This window comes from Erpetoichthys calabaricus, chromosome 8, assembly GCF_900747795.2.
Source record: "Erpetoichthys calabaricus chromosome 8, fErpCal1.3, whole genome shotgun sequence".
In the NCBI taxonomy this organism is placed as follows: domain Eukaryota; kingdom Metazoa; phylum Chordata; class Cladistia; order Polypteriformes; family Polypteridae; genus Erpetoichthys; species Erpetoichthys calabaricus.
Genome location: NC_041401.2, coordinates 99,310,729 through 99,329,735, shown reverse-complemented (window position 1 = coordinate 99,329,735; position 19,007 = coordinate 99,310,729). Strand labels below are relative to the sequence as shown.

The 19,007-nt window shown below is 40.9% G+C and overlaps 1 protein-coding gene across 4 annotated transcripts in view; it reads right to left on the bottom strand.

Annotated features, from left to right (window-relative positions):
• Positions 1-19,007, bottom strand: part of zgc:171740 (uncharacterized protein LOC795694 homolog) — a 317,785-nt gene that overhangs the window by 240,271 nt on the left and 58,507 nt on the right. The window contains exons 3-8 of one of the 4 annotated variants that reach the window (XM_028807153.2): positions 9,779-10,129; positions 8,989-9,072; positions 6,552-6,762; positions 5,511-5,534; positions 2,556-5,397; positions 14-2,516 (exon numbers count right to left, since the gene is read on the bottom strand). In XM_028807153.2, coding sequence (XP_028662986.1) covers positions 5,213-5,397; positions 5,511-5,534; positions 6,552-6,762; positions 8,989-9,072; positions 9,779-10,129 — 855 coding nt within the window. In that variant the 3' untranslated portion in view covers positions 14-2,516; positions 2,556-5,212. Of the gene's footprint in view, positions 1-13; positions 5,398-5,510; positions 5,535-6,524; positions 6,763-8,988; positions 9,073-9,778; positions 10,130-19,007 lie in introns of those variants that run through there. The other 3 variants (XM_051930792.1, XM_051930794.1, XM_051930793.1) reach the window with 3 other exon arrangements.

The window sequence follows — 19,007 nt, the reverse complement described above, 5'->3', positions numbered from 1 at the left end:
ACATTAAGTGCAATTTGTATTTTTAATGAAATTTTGATTTTATTAAGCACAAAAAATTTACACTAAAATTATTGGCTTCAAAATTGCAAAAGTAGTTAATCACAGTATGTACTTTATTTACAGTATGACAGAATATTAAATAGTAATGCTGAAGCAGACCCATTTGGAATATTCCACACAGTTTAGGACATACATTTCATAATGCCACCACATGTTATCCTGGCAGCAACAGTGATTACCATAATGAAATAACACACCTCAGTTCAAAGAAACAAAACAACATGGACAAATGGAAGTCTTTGCTATTGACAGACACAATACAGTGATGTAATGCAGTAGCCTTTATATATATTCCAAATTTATGTCAAGGTAAAGTCAGTTTAATATCTCTCTCCTTGCAGTCAATGCATTTTAAAGTACAGATCAAGTGAACCCCTTTAAGAATAGTTCTGCAAAACTGAACAGAATAAAAACACACAAAAGAAACTAATATAAAAAAACTAAATAAACATCATTTGAATTCATAATCCTTCTTTCTGACCAGGTTCTATAAGTATGCATTAGATAAGTGTTCGTTTTATGAGCTAACAATATGGTTTGGGTAAAGAACAGTTAAAAGCTCATTTTTTTTACCCTTTATGCATCCACTTCTCTTTATAAAGTTTTCTTGTTCAGTCCTTATTAAAGAATACTTACTTGACTCCAGTATGCGGGTCAATCTGCGTGTTCTGAAATTAATTTGAAAAACCAAGAAGTAAGGCTCAGCAACTCCTGGTGGCTATTTTTCCAGAGTTTAAGTGAATTAGAAATCATAACCACTGACTTCTCATCTGTAACTCTTAACAATGTTTCTAACCTATTCAAATACATCTTCTTAGAAAAGGGTCTTGACAACCATGCACATTGTAAGTTAGGGGGGATACTGGACCTCTCCGTGGGGCTAAAATGATTAGGGAGTAACACAATTTAGACTTGTCTGTCCCTGGAAAATTGGTTACATTAAGACAGCACATTTATTGTTTTGATGGATTTGATGGGATTATTAATTACTAGTACATTTTAAAGTAAACTAATTCCTGCACACAAATGCTTTTATTGTTAGTTTTCCAATTTACTGTGTGCTTCTTTCTTTTTAGTAGGCAATTATTGCACACAATTCTCAAATAACGCTAAGGTAATGTTTTTAGTACAAGCCGAAAAAAGTCTTTAAAAGGCAAAATAAAAAGACTAACCTGTAATAAAGAACCTAGGGAATGAGGTTATAAGGGAAGAAAATATTTGAACTTCCTTTTGCTTTTCTGTATAAAAATAATATTAAACTAATGCCAAGAAAAACAGTCATTCTTCTGAACGTAAAAACAAACAACAATAAACCTAACTTTCCTGGTTAAGAAATAACAAATACTGGCCTTACTACTAACAACTGCATAATTCAAAATATATCAAAATCAGATATTAAATTTGCATACATTTTTAAACTTACCCAAAAACTTTTTAATGGACCCTAAACAAACTCTCTAAACTAAATCAAATACATTGTTAATATTCAGTTCTTCAAGCATTACATCTGTAAGTGTCTATAGTATGCATCATTTTATACAAATGCCATAAAAAAATGAAGGTAATTAGCAGATTAGTAATAACAATATGTTTGGTTATTCTTCCATAAATTCCTGCTCCACCTTTCTAATAAAATCAAAAATGGCTAATACGTGTAGCTTGTAAAGCTTCAGTGATCCATAAATCACATGTGCTTGATGATGTAATTATTTTAACCTTTTAATAAATGAAAACTTAATAAAAATGTTAAGAATCACCTTCACTCCAACTGTTATCCTTGATTTTTCACTTGTGTCAAGTACATTCAACTGGAGTGTGTACAGCATGAAGGAATAATGGTTAAATTAAATTACATAGATTCATAATGATGTAAAGAAGGTGTGTCCAGCTTCAGTCCTGGTGGGCCACAGTGCCTGCAGGTTTTCATTCTTACCCTTTCCTCACCAGTGACCAGTTTTCACTGCTGATTAACTTCTTTTTCCCATTATTTTAATAGCCCTGTTTTTAAGGATTCAGTCCTCTGAATTGATTTGTTTCTTCATTAAATGACAGCCAAACAGAAACGAGATGTGAAATGAGCCAACATCAAACTCCAGCCAATTTCACTCCAACCAGTTTCTTAACGAGAAGCCAATTCTTGCTGTTAATTAAAGCTGTTATTGAATAGCATGACTTGTTGTTGCTCTCATTCTGCCACAGCAAACTTTGTTTTTTCGAAGACCACCGTCAAGATGTTTTGGTGACCTGAGCAGACCAACATGACTGAAACAGTCGCCTTTCTTGATTTTCAGGTTAGCTGGTCATGTGGCGGCTTGTTTTGTGATTCATTATTGTTTGGCTGCTCATTAAGGAAAATAACAATTAAGGGGTATGAGTCATGTCAATTAAAATTAAGGTAACAAGTTAATTAGCAGCAAAAATGGCTCACTAATTAAGAAGATGGTTAGAATGAAAACCTACAGCCATTGCGGCCCACCAGGACTGGGGTTGGACACCCCTGATTTAAAGCTTTCTTTAAATAAAATAAAATTATATACATATCCACACACACACACATACATACACACATACATACATACATATATATATTTCAATTTTGTTAATGAGGTTTAGGAGCTGAAAATCAAGCTTCATTTTAATTAAACATATAAGAGACGGTTTTAAACTGCTTTACCCTGACAATTGTGTTTTGTTTTTTCCTTGAACACGTATCATTTCCAACGGTTGCCTAATTCTAACATAGCAACACAAAGATGTATTGTAAATGTGGAAGCAAATCCTCAAAACAATAAATCACTGAGAAGGTAAACAACATATACTTAGAGTGATGCCCAAGTAGTTTGGTCAGTTAGACAACAACTCAATATTCTCAGGGGGTGCATTAGCCATAATCCTGCTGATGCATCTCTGCCAGTCCAAATACATTTTTATACTATGCTGGTCATATCCAGACAAAGCATCTTCTACGGATCATCAGATGTTTTAGGTTTTTAATGTTGCCTTAAAGTGCTTAATTTTGAGCGCGTATCACTGTGTCACTACTGGCATTTCCTTCACCACAAAGATATGTGGGATATGATGCATGTGTGGTTTTGGCAGCTACGTCTGTTTACACATTTAGCATATATCTAAAGAGGTAGAAATAAGGCACAGTCCAAAGGACTCTTCCTGAGAGATTTGCGCCAGTGTAAGCACAGAAATTAAAGAGGATAAAAACAAACATTGCAAGCAAGTGCCTGCATTGTGTACACACACAGGCCCACTAAATGATCAATTTGAAGGAAGGACCAAAAATGCGTGGTGTGTAGGGGGGTGTTACAAACTACTTTAGAAGGCACATTTGTTGGTCAGTTCCTGAAATACTGTTCAAGTTAAAGTCCTGAAGGCACTTTATCAAGCAGGCAAACTAGTCTTCATTACATTTCAAGATTTTGTTGCGTAAAAACCTTTTGCCAAATGCATCCAAGAATTCCCAAAATGAATTTTACAAACCTACTCAACCAAGACATTTATTATGGTTTGGACCACAGAGAAAATATCATTATAACCTTACCTTTAGAAAGTTTCAAGACTCTGTTTGTAAACTTAAGACATAAAACATATTATGCAATATTTAATTTGTAACAATTTAAAGTTCTGCTACTGTCATAGTGCATTTTGCTGTTCATAAGGTCCATTAGGATATATGAAAATCATACACACATTCAAAACATATCCTGTTTTGTTACCATTCTCAGCAAGTAAATGATAATGCAAGCTGGTCCAGATTTTCTCCTTCTACATAACAAAGGCATGCAAAAATTGAGCAAACTGATGCAAATGTAAAATTATGTGTAATTAAAGGAACGAGTACAGGTATACTTTTAACCCAGTATCTCAGTTCAAATTTCTGCGGGTTCTTCCAGCATACAGCATTATAGTAAGTACTTGTAGCATTCACACTCTTTTCTGTACATGTTAAAAGTTATTAATTTATCAGGGTGCTAGTCAGTAAACCTGATGAAAAATTGCATCTTATTAATAATGCCTGCAGACCACATTGGACAAGAATCTTAGATGTCTTCTACATTTTAGAATACTTCTATCATCATGTATAGTTTTTCTTAATGTTTCTTAAAATGCATTCATTTATAGGTGATTGATCTGAGAAATTCAGACTATGGCTTGTTGTATTATAGATGGCCAGCCATAAGCAAAGCCTCTTTAACCCGATAGACCACCCAAAGATTTAACATAAATATTTATCCTGCTTCGCATCATTTTTCTACAACTAAGTACCACGGACATGCAGACACCTTACTATCAGTTACTTCTGTTATAGACTGCAGTTCATGAAAGAATTTCCTGCTGCAGTAAATTTGGAATTTTTTTTTTTTTTTTTTTTTAAAAAGGCTTTTTCTTAATCTTTGGAAACGAACAGCAGCAAATTCTTTAAAAAAACATTTATGCAAACTTCTTGTAGATAAATTAGCTTAAAACACTGCCTGACATTCAGACATGCATCTGAAGGAAAGCAGACAGTGCCGTGAAGTAGTCGTTATGTAACTAATTTGAGGGAAAAAAATCAAAACATAGCTCGTTGATAATGAATTTGGTTTGTCTGCTCAAAAACACAGAAAATCAAGACAGCCTGCCTACTTTCAACTTTAAGTAACTACTCGGTCATTAGTGCCACAAATATACCTGATGTAAAACCAGCCATATTCAAGTTCTGTTCAGCTAAGCCAAAACAAATTATGGACAAAATTCCAGGTAAGGCAGATGGCTTCGATTTTTTTTAAAGCCATAGAAAACCTTCAATCGACTTTAATTATGAAAAAGCAAAAGGTTTTTAATTTAATAAATTATAGCTTGATCATTAATTAAGTAATTTGTCTGGTAAGCAAAAACCAAACTCCTAAACATTTTCTTTAGCAGCTCTCAATTTTGGTTATACTCATAAACTGTCAACATGCATTTAATTTACAACATGATAGTTTCTATTTGTTGTACTGCTGGCATGCTGCAGTTGTGGCTGCAATTGGAAAAACGTCATGATTCTTCATGAATGAAAATACTTCGAAAATATTTCACTTCTGCACAAGTTGAGAAAAATCGACCTTAAAGAACAGGAGGAGCACATAGTTCTGTTTGACAGGACAACACACAAGCATCAGGATCGGAAGACGTGAACGGCTCTGACTACATATTGCCTGCAGATAGGGCATTCACTCATCCTCTTGCCACATTTTGTACAGGTGACCATATGCCCGCAGTCCAGGAGAACACAGTCAATTGGGGCATCCATGCAAATTTTGCAGAGGTTTTCATCTACACCAGCAGGAGGTTTTGAATCTCCTGACGGAACAAAGACAAGTGGAAAAAAGTAGATTGATATGTTGTGGTAAGAACTAATTAAGAATCATGGCTTGAGTTAAAAAAAATACTATCAGTGCTGATCTAACACTTACCACTGTTTGCTTCGTTATTAGAAACTGCAAAAAAAGAAAAATATGTATTTATTAGTTTTAAAGAATTCTGCCAGTACAAACAGCATGCAACAACATGCTTAAATGCAAAATTGTGGGTTAGCTTAAAAATGTCTCACTAAAACGTAAAAGAGACAAAGAGCAAACACATGTTGTGAACACATTCTTCCGAGTCTGTTCTATCATCTAAAATATATTCTATTGGCTAAACTAAATTATTCAAAAGATTTTTATTTTTTTATATTTATATATATATATATATATATATATATATATATTTATATATATATATATATATATATATATATACATACACACACACACACATACATACTGTGGAGGATGGCCAAGGTTCACGCCCGGCCAGGACGTCCCTTCTACTTGTATTCCGGGGGAACAGCCATGGACCATGGCTTGGTGGCAGCCTCCCTGGTTGATGCCTGAGTTTCCCACAGGGTTTCATGGGAGATGGAGTTCTTCCCAACTCTGTGGGGACCTGGGATAGCCACCAGGGGGCGAGACAGAGATGGTTAAGCCCAGCTGGTCTAATCATGGGCCCACATGGGAATGCAATTGGGAACAGGTGAGCAAGCACCAAGAGCACTCCCAGGAGGGCCATAAATGAAGCCAGCAACCACCACTCATGGCCAGGATCGGGAGGAAGAGGACAAGGTGCCTGAGAGGAGTGGTGTTGCCAAAGGAAGGACTGCTGTCTTGTAAAGGAGGTACTTTGGGACTGTGTTATACCTTAGGGGTTCACGGGGAAGACGTGCCCCACAGGTGAAGAAAAAGATTTGTATTGTGTTAAGTGCTTGTGGGACTGTGTTGGGCCTGTGGGACACAGGGAAGATGTGACCCACGGCTGAAGAGAAAATAAAAAGTTGTGTTCAATGTATACGTGTCTCAGCGTGAGTCTGTGCTGGGCCGGACGCTTATATAGCGCCTTTATTCACAATACACACATACATACATATAAACAAATACATACATAAATACACACACAGTTTATATATATAGTTTTACCTAATTTCTGGAGATCCTTCTGTTCATTATAAAGTCGGCTGACCCTTTCCATTAGCTCCCACTTTTCACAGCATCCTTTGTAATTTACAAAATTACGGGCTAAAATCTCCTTAAGCTGCCTAACAGACAGTGAATCGATGTCCTCCACACTATTCAGGTCTGACAAGGATGCTCTACGGCCAGGAACGGACATGTCTTCAACATCTGATGACTGGAAAATAAATAAACATGCAGTTTAATGTTAATGCACTTGGACTACTGTGAGTTACAATGAGATACAGACAAAATGATCCTGGCATGTACATTAATAAAGACAAAACAGAAAAAAACAAAAAGGTTGTACCAGTTTCTTAGTTAAGCCTACCAGAGTCTTTCATATCTCATTTTTGTTGTATATGATGAGAAACAAATTTTTTTAACAATATTAGTACAGATTTATTCATATCAACACAAACTTAAATTCTTCAGTTCTAGAGGTCACCAAAACCCAGTAGCATTAAAATTTAAAGTTAAAAAAAAAAAAAAAAAGTGGGGGAACAAAATGGCTCTTTCAAAGACAAAGAACCTATATTTATTTATTTTCATGGTGCCCAAACAACTTTCATTTTGAGAATGTACTAAATTTTGGGAAAAGTGAGCTCAGGGTGACCTACAGTGCATCCGGAAGGCATTCACAGCGCATCACTTTTTCCACATTTTGTTATGTTACAGCCTTATTCCAAAATGGATTAAATTCATTTTTTCCTCAGAATTCTACACACAACACCCCATAATGACAATGTGAAAAAAGTTTACTTGAGGTTTTTGCAAATTTAATAAAAATAAAAAAACTGAGAAATCACATGTACATAAGTATTCACAGCCTTTGCTCAATACTTTGTCGATGCACCGTTGGCAGAAATTACAGCCTCAAGTCTTTTTGAATATGATGCCACAAGCTTGGCACACCTATCCTTGGCCAGTTTCGCCCATTCCTCTTTGCAGCACCTCTCAAGCTCCATCAGGTTGGATGGGAAGCGTCGGTGCGCAGCCATTTTAAGATCTCTCCAGAGATGTTCAATCGGATTCAAGTGTGGGCTCTGGCTGGGCCACTCAAGGACATTCACGGAGTTGTCCTGAAGCCACTCCTTTGATATCTTGGCTGTGTGCTTAGGGTCGTTGTCCTGCTGAAAGATGAACCATCGCCCCAGTCTGAGGTCAAGAGCGCTCTGGAGCAGGTTTTCATCCAGGATGTCTCTGTACATTGCTGCAGTCATCTTTCCCTTTATCCTGACTAGTCTCCCATTCCCTGCCGCTGAAAAACATCCCCACAGCATGATGCTGCCACCACCATGCTTCACTGTAGGGATGGAATTGGCCTGGTGATGAGCGGTGCCTGGTTTCCTCCAAACGTGACGCCTGGCATTCACACCAAAGAGTTCAATCTTTGTCTCATCAGACCAGAGAATTTTCTTTCTCATGGTCTGAGAGTCCTTCAGGTGCCTTTTGGCAAACTCTAGGCGGGCTGCCATGTGCTTTTTACTAAGGAGTGGCTTCTGTCTGGCCAGTCTACCATACAGGCCTGATTGGTGGATTGCTGCAGAGATGGTTGTCCTTCTGCAAGGTTCTCCTCTCTCCACAGAGGACCTCTGGAGCTCTGACAGAGTGACCATCGGGTTCTTGGTCACCTCCCTGACTAAGGCCCTTCTCCCCCGATCGCTCAGTTTAGATGGCCGGCCAGCTCTAGGAAGAGTCCAGGTGGTTTTGAACTTCTTCCACTTACAGATGATGGAGGCCACTGTGCTCATTGGGACCTTCAAAGCAGCAGACATTTTTCTGTAACCTTCCCCAGATTTGTGCCTCGAGACAATCCTGTCTCGGAGGTCTACAGACAATTCCTTTGACTTCATGCTTGGTTTGTGCTCTGACATGAACTGTCAACTGTGGGACCTTATATAGACAGGTGTGTGCCTTTCCAAATCATGTCCAATCAACTGAATTTACCACAGGTGGACTCCAATTAAGCTGCAGAAACATCTCAAGGATGATCAGGGGAAACAGGATGCACCTGAGCTCAATTTTGAGCTTCATGGCAAAGGCGGTGAATACTTATGTACATGTGCTTTCTCAATTTTTTTATTTTTAATAAATTTGCAAAAACCTCAAGTAAACTTTTTTCACGTTGTCATTATGGGGTGTTGTGTGTAGAATTCTGAGGAAAAAAATGAATTTAATCCATTTTGGAATAAGGCTGTAACATAACAAAATGTGGAAAAAGTGATGCGCTGTGAATACTTTCCGGATGCACTGTATGAGCCAGCTTCAAATGCAAGGATAATAATGTGTGTTTATTAATATAAATGTTTTCTTGAAGATGATCTCAATGACATATATATCAGTTGATTTTTCACTAGAGAGAAGCCTCTACGTATTAAAAGTCAACCCTGTCCTATGATACCTGCGCATCTTCTTCTGTCCGGGGCTCATCTCCTAGTGTTGGTGTCTCTGCCTCTCGGCTGGAAAAAGCTGACGTTGCTGTGGTCTAGAGGAAATTTTAATATCCACACCAAGTTACAATTGCCAATGAACCAAGATGAGCAAATGTTTAAAAGTAATGAATGTTTTCTTTTTGAAATATTTCAACATACAAGATTGAACACATCCTTTCCTAACTGTGAATAAATATTTTCAAAATACTGCAATCAAGAACAATGTAATAATTTCAAACTACAGAGTGGAGATATACTGAAAATGGATATTTAGGGCAAACTGTATCTTTAGTCTTAGAGTAATAAAAAAAAAAAAAAGTAATATTTGTAGCCACTAGTAGTCATGAAGCATAATACTCTTCTTCCTAGGAGGTCAATATATACCATACTTCAAAAATATTTTCTGTAATGAATTAGTACTGGAATACACCCAGTGAGAATTTCTCCCTACCAAACACATTAATAATGCTAATGAAAAAATGTGCTTTCAGTTTGTGGTCATTCAATTCATTGGAAATTTCAACTGCAGCAACGTAAAACGCATCATGTCAAGTCTTATTCGCAACAGTACTTTTAGGGCTGCATAGTCATGACAGAGCCCGTTTTGCAATGCTCAAAAACTGCATTTAGTGCAGTCCAGTTTTATTCAATGCGAAGATGGTAACAATCACAAAACATTTCTAATGATGTGAGATAATATGAAGAAGTCCATTAAATATAAAAGATTACATAAAATTATAGAAGGCAACCAAACTATACCTGCTGATCTTCAATAAGCATCTGGAAAGCACCTTGAGTGGCTGATGATGTTTCATTACCTACAGACTCTGGCTGGGGGGCCTGGGATGTGTTAACACTGCTTCTCATTCTTTCCACGGCAGACTGCTGACTCAATACAAGCTGCACCAGGTCCTCTTTTTCAGTACACATCTCAGTGGATACCTCATGCAGAGAAAGGTAGTCACGCAGTTCCTTCACCTTTAACTTCATGAGTTCTCCTCTTTCAAAGGCTGTGACATGTAAACGATGGCAGATAAAGCACATGCAAGGGCCCAAAAGCTGTGAGGAACAGTTGCTGCAGAAATTCTTCTTGCAATCCATACATACGAGCTGAGGAGTCACAAAAGAAAACAAAACACAAAAAGAGTTTAGAGTATAAAAACCAAATGGCAAAAACGAGCCTGCAGAAACACAAGAGTCTGAGACTAAAGAGATAGCTTAAAATTCTACTACCTTTAATCACTCCCTGCAGTAATAAAGTAAATACTCTTTTACTGGTGCAGCAAGACTTTAACGTGCTGACTGTTTCGCAGAGCTCCACAATGAATGTGCCTACCTGCCACAATTTTCAACATTTCAAACTTTACTTCTATATAAAATAACATGAAAAGCCATGGAACTGGATGGAATCGGCCCTCAGATATTGAAAGCCTGAGCTGACCAGCTTTGTGGTATCCTCTGCTGCCTGTTCACTCTGTCACAAAGGACATAAATGTCAAGTGTTATGGAAAACACTAGGGGGCTTCGCTCGCCACACCCTGGTTTTGGGTAACCCAAAATACATTGATCTATGTATGAGATATATTGGAGTGTAAAGGTGCAGATGACGTACATAGGAGGTAAAGAATACATAGTATGGCACATTACAAAGATTTATTCGAATATTTCTTTATACACATTTGTAGTAAAGATGGCGTGTTGTCCTTGAATGAGTTCTCCTTGGTATGGAGTATTTATAACCTTAATGTCAGATGAACGCCGAACTCTTGAGAAGGCTACATAAAGTTGTCCATGTCCAAATACAGGTTCACAGAGGTATAGATAGATAGATAGATAGATAGATACTTTATTAATCCCAATGGGAAATTCACATATGCCAACTCTGTCCATGGTCCATCCTTGGGATTTGTTGATTGTCATGGCGAATGCAGGTTTAATGGGAAATTGGCGTAATTTAAGTGTGCAATCAAAACAGTATTGTTAGTATGTGATCCTGTAAGTACATTTGCTTCAATAACATTGTCTGTCATGGTGTTGATGAGGAATCGTGTACCGTTGCATAAACCTTGTTTAGTATTAAGGTTTCTTAATAACATGACTATTGTTCCGACCTTAAGGTTAAGATTGTGTTGTTGCAATCCGGCAGGGTTAATAGTGTTTAAATATCCATCCATCCATTTTCCAACCCGCTGAATCCGAACACAGGGTCACGGGGGTCTGCTGGAGCCAATCCCAGTCAACACAGGGCACAAGGCAGGAACAAATCCCGGGCAGGGTGCCAACCCACCGCAGGACACACACAAACACACCCACACACCAAGCACACACTAGGGCCAATTTAGAATCGCCAGTCCACCTAACCTGCATGTCTTTGGACTGTGGGAGGAAACCGGAGCGCCCAGAGGAAACCCACGCAGACATGGGGAGAACATGCAAACTTCACGCAGGGAGGACCCGGGAAGCGAACCCGGGTCCCCAGGTCTCCCAACTGCAAGGCAGCAGCGCTACCCACTGCGCCACCGTGCCGCCCGTGTTTAAATATTCCAAGGGGAAATTAAGATGCTCATTTGGAGCCGAGAGTGTTTTGTCTCCGCTGTTTCAGACGCACGTTGTAGGATTCTGTACGTTTAATACGGAGCGATCGTTAATTGTTATTATCTATCTGGTGACGTGTCTGTGTTTTCTGTGGTTGTACTGTTAATATTGTATTACTGTAATGTGATTCACATATGCTGTGTAGTCCAGACGTTTATTAGACAACGGGAGTTCCTAACGGCCATATATAATGAAAACAATAGTTCAGCCCTACCTATGAAATGTAATCCCCCGGGATTTGGTGTAAAGTGTTCAGCGGTTTGTACAATCCCAAGCAGCACATTATTCCTAACTTCACTCCGCAGTAGTGCCACTCACAATATGGCGGTGATGCCTGCGCCTTCCGTACTATCTCGGGTTTCACTATGCTGTGTTATGTGGACGTTTGCAGCATCCATACTCTCTCCGTTTGACTTTGGGCGAGGGCCGAATCCTGTTGTGTGTGTTTGTTCTGTGGCCGTTCTCTGGGGCCGTGTCGTTAGGTATGGGCTTGTTGTTTTTTTTTGCTATTTCCGTTAGTTGAGCTGTATTGTGTTTGAATTTGGTGTAAAGCGTTCAGCGGTTTGTACAATCCCAAGCAGCACATTATTCCTAACTTCACTCCGGTGGATAAGACTTCGCTTGCGGTTTATGAGACGCGCGCTGTAGGCGCCTGCGCACTATGTCTCATGGTCCCATCGCTGTGTACCTGTGTTAGTAATATGAATCCTGCATTATTCCAGTTCCAAAAAAGGCAGCCACCTTTTCACTTAATGACTACAGACAGATGACTTTGACGTCCCACACCATGAAGACCTTATGAGAGGTTTATCTTGGACCTGTATGACTCCTCTTGTGGTAGACCACCTGTACCCACAGTTTGGCTAATGGACAAAGAAAAGTAGAAGACTCAACGATCTATCTGCTCCACAAGGCTTGTTCCCAACTGAACAAAGCTGGTAGCACTTTGTTTTAAACTCCAATTATAATTTTTGTTTACTGGCTACATATTGAAGGTGCAATGAAAAGTAAAAAAAAGTACATACCCCCTTGGAAGTTTTCATATTTTATTGTTATACAACTTTGAATCGCAGCAGATTTAGTTTGGCTTTTTTGACACTGTTTTATGTATTATTTATATAGACCACTTTGCAGATATCAGTTTTCACTTTGACATTAAATAGACTTTTTCTTTTGATCGGTATCCAAAATGCCAAATTAAATCTACTGTTGTGCAGCAATAAAATGTGAAAAATTCTAATGGGGTAAGCTTTTTTATAGGCAGTGAATTTTTAAATTAACTAATCAACCTACTTACTGAACATTCTCCAATTTCAGGATTGCTGGGACCAAAGCCTATCATAGAAATCAGCTCTAAATGGGGTGCCATTTTTTTGCAAGGCACACATACACATATTAATTCCAGGCTAAATGACAGTTGCCTACTAACCCAACATGAGTGTTTTGGCATGCAGTAGAATAACCTACTCAGACACCGGAAAAAAAGAACAGACTCCACACAGATTTTTTCCACACATAAATTTTATGACTCAGGCGCCGCCAAGAGTGGCAGCCTTTTCAGCAGCTCCATGTACGACTTTATTTTTCTACTTATATTTTTCTATTTTTATTTATTGATCACTCCTATCACTTTATTTTATGTGGATTCGTTCCCTGGACACACTTACTTTTACAACGTGGGCATGGATTTTTACACGCCGAGACTCGTCTATTCAAGTACTCAACTTAGAGCGCTGAGAACAAATGCCAGTGTCGGTGTGGTTCCCTATTTACCCGACGAGGTAAGAAGGTGGTATCATGGCAGCAGAGCCGGCACTAAGCTAAAAATGAAGCGGCTTGAGAGAAAGTGGCGTTTTAAGCCTTCGGTGCCTTCTGTGATTCTGGGAAATGTGAACTCAATCTCAAATAAGATCGACGAACTGGCTGCGCTGGTGAAAAATGTCAGAACCTACAGAGAATGCAGTTTGTTGTGCTTTTGCGAAACGAGGCTAACTACCACCATCCCAGATGCTAACGTGGAGCTACCCGGGTTTAGCACAGTTAGAGTGGACAGAGATGCAAGTACCTGCGGGAAGCACAAAGGAGGAGGACTCGCTCTCTATGTTAATACACGGTGGTGTAACTCTGGACATGTTAATGTCAAAGTCTCCACTTGCTGCAGGGACATCGAACTGTTGGCTGTAAGTTTGCGTCCCTATTACTTGTCCAGAGAGTTTGGACACGTCATTGTTGTTATTGTGTACATCCCTCTTCGGGCGGACGTGAAGACAGCGAGTGACATCATCCATTCTGCTGTTGCTAAGTTACAAACACAGCACCCTGAGGTACTTGTGCTAATCGCTGGAGACTTTAACCATGTGACGCTGGACAAAACATTACCTGCCTTCTCCCAGTATGTGGACTGTAACACCTGGGGAAATAAGACTATTGACCTACTGTATGCAAACGTTAAAGACGCCTCGGAGTACTGCACCCTCCACACATCCTTCTTCTGATACCAGCATAGGAGACACATCCCCACCCATAATTACAACAGCGCAGGTGAGCAGAGAGCTGAGGAGACTTCGTGCCAGCAAAGCAGCGGGTCCAGATGTAGTATCGCCACGACTGCTGAAGGTCTGTGCATTGGAGCTGGGGGGTCCTCTACAGCGCATCTTCAACCTGAGCCTGGAACAGGGGAGAGTCCCGAGGCTTTGGAAAACATCTTGCATCACCCCAGTCCCAAAGGTATCACGCCCTAGTGAGCTCAATGACTTCCGGCCTGTTGCTCTGACATCACATGTGATTAAGACCATGGAGAGGCTGCTGCTTCACCACCTGAGGCCACAGGTTCAACACACCCTTGACCCTCTGCAGTTTGCATATCAGGAGAAGGTGGGAGTGGAGGATGCCATCATCTATATGCTACACCAATCCCTCTCCCACATGGACAGAGGCAGTGGTGCTGTAAGAATTATGTTTCTAGACTTTTCTAGAGCCTTCAACACAATCCAACCTCTGCTCCTTAGGGACAAGCTGACAGAGATAAGATTAGATTCATACCTAGTGGCATGGATCGTGGACTATCTTAAAGACAGACCTCAGTATGTGCGTCTTGGGAACTGCACGTCTGACATTGTGGTCAGCAACACAGGAGCGCCACAGGGGACTGTACTTTCTCCGGTCCTGTTCAGTCTATATACATCGGACTTCCAATACAACTCGGAGTCCTGCCACATGCAAAAGTTTGCTGATGACACTGCTATCGTGGGCTGCATCAGGAGTGGGCAGGAGGAGGAGTATAGGGACCTAATCAAGGACTTTGTTAAATGGTGCGACTCAAACCACCTACACCTGAACACCAGCAAAACCAAGGAGCTGGTGGTGGATTTTAGGAGGCCCAGACCCCTCATGGACCCAGTGATCATCAGAGGTGACTGTGTGCAGATGGTGCAGACCTATAAATATCTGGGAGTGCAGCTGGATGATAAATTAGACTGGACTGCCAATACTGATGCTCTGTGTAAGAAAGGACAGAGCCGGTTATACTTCCTTAGAAGGCTGGCGTCCTTCAACATCTGCAGTAAGATGCTGCAGATGTTCTATCAGATGGTTGTGGAGCACGCCCTCTTCTACGCGGTGGTGTGCTGGGGAGGCAGCATTAAGAAGAAGGACGCCTGACGCCTGGACAAACTGGTGAGGAAGGCAGGCTCTATTGTTGGCATGGAGCTGGACAGCTTGACATCTGTGGCAGAGCGACGGGCGCTCAGCAGGCTCCTATCAATTATAGAGAATCCACTGCATCCACTAAACAGTGTCATCTCCAGACAGAAGAGCAGCTTCAGCGACAGACTGCGGTCACTGTCCTGCTCCACTGACAGACTGAGAAGATCGTTCCTCCCCCAAACTATGCGACTCTTCAATTCCACCCGGGGGGGTAAACGTTAACATTATAAAAAGTTATTGTCTGTTATTGTATATTGTATACCTGCATTGTTATCAATCTTTAATTTAATATTGTTTTTTGTATCAGTTGCTGGAGTATGTGAATTTCCCCTTGGGATTAATAAAGTATCTATCTATCAGATGGTGAAAGGGGCACTCTTTGAACACAGTATCTTGTAGTTGTGAGGGCACCTGCACTAACTGCAAAGATGCAATTCATAATGCATTCTCACCACTGTGAATTCTTCACAAATGTAATATGCATCACCGTTGCATTTGTATGGGAAGAACAGCAACAAGCTATAGGAGTATAGTGGTACGGGCGCCATAACAACACAGGTTAGAGTGATGCATCTCCACCCTGGAAATTGGAGATTTTTTCTTTTTATTTGAAAGGATGTGATAAAGGATAAAGATGGAAACGTACTCACAAGCGAGGAGAGTGTGCTGAGCAGATGGAAAGAGTACTTTGAGAGGCTGATGAATGAAGAGAACAAGAGAGAGAGAAGAGGTTGGATGATGTGGAGATAGTGAATCAGGAAGTGCAATGGATTAGCAAGGAGGAAGTAAGGACAGCTATGAAGAGGATGAAAAATGGAAAGGCCGTTGGTCCAGATGACATACCTATGAAAGCATGGAGGTGTTTAGGAGAGATGGCAATGGAGTTTTTAACCAGATAGTTTAATGGAATCTTGGAAAGTAAGAGGATGCCTGAGGAGTGGAGAAGAAGTGTACTGGTGCCGATATTTAAGAATAAGGGGGATGTGCAGCACTGCAGTACCTACAGGGGGATACAATTGATAAGCCACAGCATGAAGTTATGGGAAAAAGTAGTGGAAGCTAGGTTAAGAAGTGAGGTGATGGTTAGTGAGCAGCAGTATGGTTTAATGCCAAGAAAGAGCACCACAGATGCAATGTTTGCTCTGAGGATATTGATGGAGAAGTTTAGGGAAGGCCAGAAGGAGTTGCATTGCGTCTTTGTGGACCTGGAGAAAGCATTTGACAGAGTGCCTCGAGAGGAGCTGTTGTATTGTATGAGGAAATCGGGAGTGGCAGAGAAGTGGCAGAGAAGTGGTGAGGTCTGCGGTAGGAGTGACAGATGCATTCAAGTTGGAGGTGGGATTACATCGGGGATCAGCTCTGAGCCCTTTCCTATTTGCAATGGTGATGCACAGGTTGACAGATAAGATGGAGTATGATGTTTGCTGATGACATTGTGATCTGTAGCGATAGTAGGGAGCAGGTTGAGGAGAGAAATGAAGGTCAGTAGGAACAAGACATAATACATGTGTGTAAATGAGAGGGAGGTCAGTGGAATGGTGAGGATGCAGGGGTTGGCTGTCTGGCTGCACCGTAAGATGGCTGCACCGACGAGAGCTCTGAGTTATCTCAGCAAAAAGTTATTATTTATTTTCTTACTACTCACTCTCTTTGTGCGTACTACTTTATCACACTTTCAGTATGACCGGCAAACACTATTGGAATTACGTTTATCAGCCAGTTAGGATTTTACAAAAGTTTTTGATATCGCGGACACTGTACTGCCTGGAGTCTTTTGCTTACTCGCGCAACGCCGAAGGAAAACAAAGAGGGGGAAACGCGCCGGAGTTCTGTGCCGAACCCGACAGAGAAACAACAAGCCTCTTCTGCCTAGCATCCTGCTCGCTAACGTTCAGTCTCTGGACAACAAATTAGATGAGCTGCGAGCATGGATAAAGCACCAAAAAGATATCACGAACTGCTGCGTTTTGGCGTTCACAGAGATGTGGTTGGAGCCCAGCATACCCGACTGCGCAGTCACACCAGATGGGTTCACAGTTTATCGGGGAGACAGAACGAAGGACTAAGGCAAGTTGAGGGGAGGGGGTGTGTGTTTTATGGTTAACTCTTCATGGGCTATGGATGTGTGTGTCTTAAAAACGCACTGCTCACCAGTTCTCGAGCTGCTGACCATTAAAGTTAGACCCTTTTACCTCCTGAGGGAGTTCAGTTCAGTTCTCCTTTCAGTTGTTTACATCCCCCCACAAGCTGATAAAGCTTCAGCTGTGGATGAAATGTATGATGTTATCAGTGGACTAGAGAATGCCAACTCAAAAGCAGCATTTATTGTGTTGGGAGACTTTAACAGAGCAAACATGAAGAAAGTTCTCCCTAAATACTATCAGCACATCTCTCCCCCAACAAGAGGTGATCAAACACTGGATCATTGTTACACCTTATTCAAGGACTCCTACAAACCCCTCCCTCGACCAGCTTTTGGACAAGCAGACCATTGCTCTATATTGCTGCTGCCCGCATATAAACAAAGACTTAAACAGGAAAAACCGGTTTACAGGGACATCTACAAATGGGACAGTGAAGCTGAGAGGGTCTTACAGGACTGCTCTGAAAAAACTGATTGGCAGATGTTTGAGGATGCAGCTGATGGCAACATCAATGAATTCACAGACTCTGTCACAGGATATGTCAGCAAGTGCGCATTGACGATGTTGTCACTAAAACCTCCATTTGCATATATCCTAACCAGAAACCCTGGGTAAATGGGGAGATTCGGGCTATGCTCAAGGCACGGACCTCTGCCTTTGGCTCAGGGGACTCTGATGCATACAAAGCAGCCAGATACAACCTCCGGCGGTCCATCAAGAAGGCCAAATGGGAATACAGGGACAAAGTGGAGTCAAGCTACCACAGCTCAAGTGCCTGTGGAATGGACTGTACTGCATCACTGACTATAAAAAGAAAAACACAGTCAGTGTTCAGCCCACTGCATGTCTTGCAGACGAGCTCAACACTTTCTATGCTCGTTTTGATGCAGCCAACAAAGAACAGGTGCTATATCCTCAACGGGGCAGTGAGTCTGTCACTCTGATCCTTGAAACATCTGATGTGAGAAGGTCCTTCAAAAAGGTCAATCCTCGCAAAGCTCCAGGACCAGATGGCATCCCAGGCCATGCCCTCAGGGCGTGTGCTGACCAGCTAGCAGGTGTGTTCACCAACATCTTCAATCTCTCCCAGAGGCAGTCAGTGGTCCCCACTTCCTTCAAGGCATCCACCATCATTCTTGTCCCAAAGAAACTGGTGGTCTCCTGTCTGAATGACTATCGCCCGGTTGCACTGACATCTGTCATTATGAAGTGCTTCGAGCAACTGGTCAAAGGTTACATCTGCTCCTCCCTCCCCAATATGCTGGATCCTCTCCAATTTGCTTACAGAGCAAAAAGATCTACAGAGGATGCCATTGTGCTAACAATAAACACTGCCCTCACCCACCCGGAAAGAGGAAATACATATGTAAGAATGCTGTTCATAGATTACAGCTCGACATTCAACACCATCATCCCCTCAAAACTTGTCTTGAAGCTTGACGACCTTGGGTTGGGGACGACCATCTGCAGATAGATTTTCTCTTTCCTCACAAACAGGCCCCAGGTGGTGAGAATCAGCAAACACACGTCCTCATCACTCATTT